Below are 6,935 nucleotides of genomic sequence, written 5' to 3'. Positions count from 1 at the left end.
CGAACGCCATTACATGTTCTTCCACACAGTTGAGTTATCTCCATCTTCCTGCTCCTCTGGTTTGACACTGATATTAATTTTTCTTGGCACGGTACTAAACATACACATAATATACACATACCGGTACAATTTTTATTTAAGACTTGCGTATTTCCTAAAAAATAAATACTGTTATGGAACAATGAGGATAAGTAAATAAATTCGCAAAAAAAAATTCGTATCAAGCTCAAATTTAATATGGCACAACGGAATAATTTTCAGATACACGAAGCGTTGCCAAAGGTGAAAGTCATGTAAAATTGTCATTAAAAAATTCCTAGTACTAGTCGAAGACAGAATTTTGTATTGAACCATCTACTGTGAGACATAAGACGAAGCACATTACTGCAGTTATTTGCAAAATAAGAAGGGTAACGTAGAGATCTTTTTAAAGCTTTGTAGAAATCAATGGAAAAGGCAAACATTGCTGTAAAGACATTGCAAGAGTATATTCTGTTCCCTTCACTAAACAGTGGTTGAAAAATTTTTTCGTATGCAAGACATTCTTCCATTATTTTCGTTTTTATCATATGCTATGGGTAACAAAAGTTAACATGTTATCACATGGTGGGTTGTAAGAAATAGAGCAAGAACATTCTTATTATCTTCTAGCAAATTACATTTTAATAGTAGTTACTTAATGTCAATGCATTAAAATAACTAGACAAACACAGACATGTAGAAATAGGCATTTATAATTAATTAAGAACTAATGAGAAAGATAAGACACTGGTTTTGCGTGAGCAGTAGGAGTTAATTTTGTGTTGTCAGCTGGATTCAATCATTATGACTGGTCACTGGCTTTAGTCCTGCCTACAGTCGAGACAGCCCTTTGGAAACAATACCCATGTAACTTACAACGAGGATTGCGCAAGGAGAGACCGTTCATTTCTCCTCCTTTCCAGATTTCTCTCAGCTGTTGAACAGAGCTCCTGTCCTGGGCGTATGATATCCGGATTCCACCACGACAGCACTCTGTTCCTGAGCAGAGGCAGCGTCGTTCCATTACAAATGAAGAAAACGAACTGCAGTGGTCCCTGCACCATCGTGGCTATGTGTACGTAGTACACAAACTGCGCTATGCCTTGTGCCTGGTGGAACCCAATTCTAATAATTATACCTATCCCGCTCAAAATAACACCCTTAACTGACATAAAAACATATTGTTTCTTAGAGGCAAATTTATCGTTACTAAAAATTTTGAGTTGCCGCATGGAGTTCCGAGCACGTAAGTACATGTATCCCACCGACCCAAGACAAACAAAATTGAAAGTTATCGATAGAGAAATCCCCGCAAGGAATATTATCCGACTGTGCATCAGGTAATATTTGCTCGTCTTTTCGAAAGCAATAGTTGCTGTGCATACCACACTCCACGGTATCAGTGCGTACAGCGCTTGACCACGGAATACCCTTCTGGCTTCAGCAGGTGGCAGGTCGTCAGGGAGCCTAAGATGACGGACACACGCGTACATTTGGTAGCAGAATAAGTTTAGCCAGATACATCTTAGAAGAGTAAGGGCACTATCAATGTGGACCATCGTAGATAGGTCGGGGACACCTGTCATACGATAAATGACCTCAGAACACAAGATCTGCGTTATACCCGTGATCTGAATGGACAAGAATATCTTTCCCGGGACATTACGTAACTGGGGCAGGTACATGTATACAACAGTGGTCAAAAAGCGGAAAATAATATTTAAGGCTATAAATGACATTTCTAAAGGTTTTAAGCTGTCGATTTTGAAATCTTTGTATTTCAAGGTGGCACTGTTCAAGCTGTCTTTGTACTTAAGAGCCCTTTCTGTTGGCCTCACATACCCTTTGTAGAACTCTCTTTCCCACGTTAAATTGTACGTCGTGAAGTGCGATCCGTTTGTGTAGAAACTGACGCCGCATAAATCGAAAGACTTATGGAAAGAAAAATCGATACACATGAGCAACAGGACTGCTCTGGAAACAGAGCAGATGGCGTCTGTAGCGTTCGACTGCAGGCAGGACTGATCGCCAGGGCTGTCGAAATAGCAGCGAGCATCATGTACGGATTGTAGCATACTAAACGGGACGTCCTGACAAACGCCGAACGAGTTGGCTGTCATCCAGGCCAGCAGGCAGAGGTTGACGTTTGCCCTCTGCGTGTAGGCCAGGTAGCTGGTGACGGGTATGTGGGGCGACCTCTGCACCATGTCGTCCCACAGCTGCACGCGGCACCGCTCGCGCAGGTTTTTGGTTTCCGGTGGCAGGTCTTCCAGCGGACACGTGGGGTGGTCGAGGGCGTTCGCCAACAGCTGCACGCAGTCAGTGTCCACGGAGACCATGGCGTTGCTTCTGTCCTCCCTCTGCCACTCCTCATCTGCAAAAGAATCACTGCGAGTTGAGTGGTGCTCACACACCAAATGTATGCAGAAGCAGATGTACAAATCTGATCCCAGAGGCTCCTCTGGATCACAAGACCAGGTGTATTTTAACTACATCATCGATGATAAATAATGTCAACAAATTTTTTTGTATTTGGAAAGATATATACCAGAGTTGAATCGAGAGAAGAGTACGCAATTCGTTTTCATCTACAGAGTATCCAGGAAGTCCCCCAAACCCTCTTGACTATCTACAGTAACTCTTCATCATTTCCTTGCGCCTTTTTCCCACGTCAACGCAGGGTCGGCGTTGTTACTATGGATTTGCCATTGTTAATGTAGAGGGCATCCAGATCCCCTTCCTATCCCCACCCCATAACCTCGCCCCCTCCCCCCCCCCCCCCCAAGATGGAATTAGTGTAGACCCAGCTGTCTGCGTCTAGTGAAAGCAATGGAATAGTGTGAACGTGTTCAGATGTCTGTGAGTCGTGTAATGGAGACGGGACGTGGGGACCGCCCGGTATTCACCTAGTGGGATGTGGAAAACCGCCTAAAAACCACATCCAGGCTGGCTGGCACACCGACGCTCGTTGGTAATCCACCAGGCGGATTCGATCTGGGGCCGGCGCGCCTACCCTAGTCCAGGAAGCAGCGCATTTGTGCTCTCGGTTAACATGGTGGGTGACTTTGTGCAATCATTGAGGACATACATTCGTTTGCTTGGTATCCCTCCTTTGAAGCTGACGAAAAGCGTTGGTGTAATTACTATACTCTTTTGTTTCACTACAGCACCATTTCAGTTGTGAATTCGTGTTGAAACAGTTACACTGTAAAGGAGCGTTTAGTGGCGCGTGTATGGATGTACGAAGGTCCACAGAGAGGGCAAACAACGAAAAACATTATGAGAGTATTTGCCATGGTGCAAATCGTAAAGCAGCTCTGCTTGTTTGAGCGCAATAAGCTGGTTATGTATCGAAGGATGGTAGCGTGCTGGACGTAAAAAATACAAATGAAAGCGTGTTTCCTCAACCGGCCGAGCAGTCTGGAATGAAATCCTTTCGCAAGAGTGGCTCACATTCAAACATTGTGGTCACCAACATATGACCACATTAAAAAATATTTGATAATGAAAGGATTTAGGCCGAAGTTAATGAATAAAGAATCTGACTGCTGCTTGGAGCGACGAGTTGCGACCTGCCGTGTCTCGCCCAAGAGTGTTAACAACAAGTATTATTTTTTATAGTCTCTAGCCGTATTTTGGAGTCTGAAGCGAAGCCTAATCTCAGGCTCTACTGTAGAGATTTTGGCGCAATTTCCACTAACAGAGAGACAGGTTCACGAAATAGGTTTTTGTATATCATCTGTAAATTTTTAGTGCAAACTTCCTGAGCTTTGATAAATTAAAGTCCTTGCCTGAGTGAAAACCATGCGATTACCATGGCACGTTTACCTGTCTACATGTGAACACTAATCTCAGTAACTGCTGCAGGTGTGCGTGTGTGTGTGTTTGTGTGTGTGTGTGTGTGTGTGTGTGTGTGTGTGTGTGTGTGTGTCTGGAGCTTACAGTCGGTCAACAGCGAGATTATCAGCACCCTTACTCACATTAAAAGAAACATATGTGGATAAAACTAAGAAAATGGTATCACACAGTGAGGAGGAAACCTTTAAAGTGACGCTCATCCTCTCTCTCCCACCTCACTCGCGTTGACCACACAAGCACTCTGTCTCGCACCAGTTAAGACAACGGATAAAGGGTGGAAGGTGCTATATCTGGGATTAAAACGGAAATAAAAGGACAGGTGAGCTAAAAAAAGAGACTCTAAGAAATCTGATTGGCTGACCACATACGAAAAAGATGGGTTAGCTGGGCACACAATTAATACGTTAAAATCATCTCCCTAAAATTTTCGGAAACATAGTGGACAAATTACAAAACCATAAGACTCTCATCACATTCGTTTGAACGTTAATTAAAACGGAGGGCAGATCTATCAGCAAACCAGTCGCTGCCCACTGGTCGGAGAATAAAACACAGTGTGATAAAATCTGGCGCACCATGATCTGTATGCCACAAGTACTACACAATGGACAGAGTCCTCACCGGAGCAAGAAGCCATGTGTCACAGGGCTGTGGCCTGTGTGAAGACGACTGGGGAGCCGCTCATCCTCCCACCGACCCAAAAGCAAGGAGACAGCAGGCAGGTGGATGGCACACCGCGCTAACTCAGCAGCGCGGCACGCCTCCCTGCTTGCTAGATCTGCCCTTTCGTTTCCAGCAATATCCACATGCCCTGGCACTCAGCAGACTGACTTCTCCTTCCCCTGCTGTTGTAGTGGGAGGAGGACGTCCTGGATATTGTGCACTACTTTAGCTACTGGGTACAAACGTTGTAGAGAGTGAAGAACACTCAGCGAATCAGACAAGACAAGGAATTTAGCACTTTAAGCACATCTCGTCTGCTACAGTGCCTGCAAGGTTGCATGTCAATCTGCATCAAAGACAAAAAACTTGCAAGGCAGTCAGACATTGAGTATACAAACAGAGAAAACAATAGTGCAACCAACAGTGTCCCCCTGTTTCGACCCATCCATAAAGACAGTTATAATGGTTTGGTGACCATTAAAAAAGTCCTTTGGAGTGCTACATCTGCTATACTACACTAAATCTAAAGTTACTCTGGACCTCTACAGTAGTCAGGGTAGCAGACTGTTAAAACACTGCATTTGGGGTTGCACTTGTTCCACACCAAGTGACTACAGCACATGCCCTACCTAGTGTCCATATGTCCATGTTGCTCATGGAGAAATGGCATTCCAGAGGTGGAGGAGCAATGGTATGGTGTGCAGGTGAAGTTGGAGCTACAAGAAACTTACATGCCTGATTCACCATGAGGAGGTGTCGCTAGATGGTGAATGGCGGTTTCCCAACCTCAGCACAGAGACTGGGTATGGGGCTGGTTCTGTAAGCGCATCCTAATATCCTTATGCGTCAATAATCTTGAGGTAAAAAGACCTCGTTGACCTGTGCACTGTGCATCCATAGTCTAGCCACGAACACACAAGAGCGCTATAAAACTGGAGCAGACACACCCTGTCTGATCCCCTAGACCTTTGGTTGAGGCACTTTACAATATTCAGTGCCTTCTGGGTTCTGGCTTTCAGGTCTCACAGGTGTGGCAACCACGAAAATTTGGAGTTAAAACTGAGGCCCATAAACCTGATTTAGTCTTAAAAATGTGGACTAATATCCCTCACATGCACATTAAAATGACAATGAGAATAATTAAAATTCTTATCTGCAGAAAACTGAAACCCTGTCTTTCCAGCCCACCTCCCTAACTTCCGCACTCTAAGTGCAACTGATGGGTCGCCGTAGCACCTCTGGAGGAGGAATATGAAACAGCAAAATTGTCCACAATTAAGAAGCACTGTACAGGACTCCTTTCTGTATATGTGATACTGTTTATGGCTATGGCAAAGAGGTTAAACCTCAAAACATTGCTCTAGGAACACCATTCCCTTGCTCAAAACATGCCAACAGCATGTTACTAATTCAAAACCTAAAAAAGAGCTTACACATTGAAAGGTGGCTACACTGAGCCACTGCGCCAGAGATTGCGCCAAAGAGTATTATTAAGCCGCCTCCAAAGTGCTTGTCGAGAGCTCGTGGTAGTGTGTGCCTGTCGAGGGCTCGGGGTAGTCAGTGCTGAGATGTTGTAGCAGAGAGTGTTTGTTGAGATGTGCTATTAGGCAGTCCTTGCTGAGATGTGACACTGAAGAGTCTTGTTGAGATGTGGTAGTAGAGAGTCGTTGTAGATATACATTGTAAGGATTAGAGTGATTTTCATCAATATAAATGAGGTAACAAACTCCGTTTCTTTTTATTTCAGTGTCCTAAATAATGCGTCATTACAGGTTCAGTCAACAAAGCATCTGGCGTGTGTTCTTGTATTAGAGTTTAATTCTGCTTTCCTTACGCAATTATAGTATTTGTAATTTTCTTTTATCACGTCAGTAAAATTGGTATTTAAAAATTCTTGTCTTGTTGAAGAAGAACCGTGCCAGATGTGCGTTGAGTCATACTTCCACATACAGAACAGTTACACTTGTGCTTTGGTTTCGTAGGTTTCATAGTTGCTGGGGACTTAATTAATTAATTGTGTTAACGAAAATTTTCATTTCATTCTTTGTTGTTGTTCTTAGCAGTCAGATAGCGTAATAATACTAGTCAGGGCCAACCGATTACGAGACACAGCGTAATCGGACATACAGCTACTAAAAACTAAAAGTATTTTCAATCATAATTAATTAAGCCCCCATGCAACATGAGAGACTATATGAAGGTGCTGAGAAGACCAGGAAAGCCCCATTCGTGGAGTTGCATGTAGCGTTGTACACCTTACCGATATCAGAGAATATGCCAAGACAGTGCTGTCTACCTAGAAAGGCCTGCTGAATAGGCACCTCTAGTAGAGTCAGGTTGTCAATAGTGGATCGAAACCTCCAGAATCCACACTGAGAGTGGCTAAGCAGTTG

At 43.9% G+C, this 6,935-nt stretch overlaps 1 protein-coding gene across 2 annotated transcripts in view; it reads right to left on the bottom strand.

Annotated features, from left to right (window-relative positions):
* Positions 1-735: 735 nt before the first annotated feature.
* Positions 736-6,935, bottom strand: part of LOC124720376 — a 28,529-nt gene continuing 22,329 nt past the window's right edge. For both annotated transcript variants that reach the window (XM_047245702.1, XM_047245703.1), the window contains one exon: positions 736-2,395. In XM_047245702.1, the coding sequence (XP_047101658.1) occupies positions 894-2,395 (1,502 nt within the window). In that variant the 3' untranslated portion in view covers positions 736-893. The remainder of the gene's footprint in view (positions 2,396-6,935) is intronic.

Source organism: Schistocerca piceifrons, chromosome 11 (genome assembly GCF_021461385.2).
Source record: "Schistocerca piceifrons isolate TAMUIC-IGC-003096 chromosome 11, iqSchPice1.1, whole genome shotgun sequence".
NCBI classification, from domain to species: Eukaryota; Metazoa; Arthropoda; class Insecta; order Orthoptera; family Acrididae; genus Schistocerca; species Schistocerca piceifrons.
This window is presented reverse-complemented; position numbering and strand designations above follow the sequence as displayed.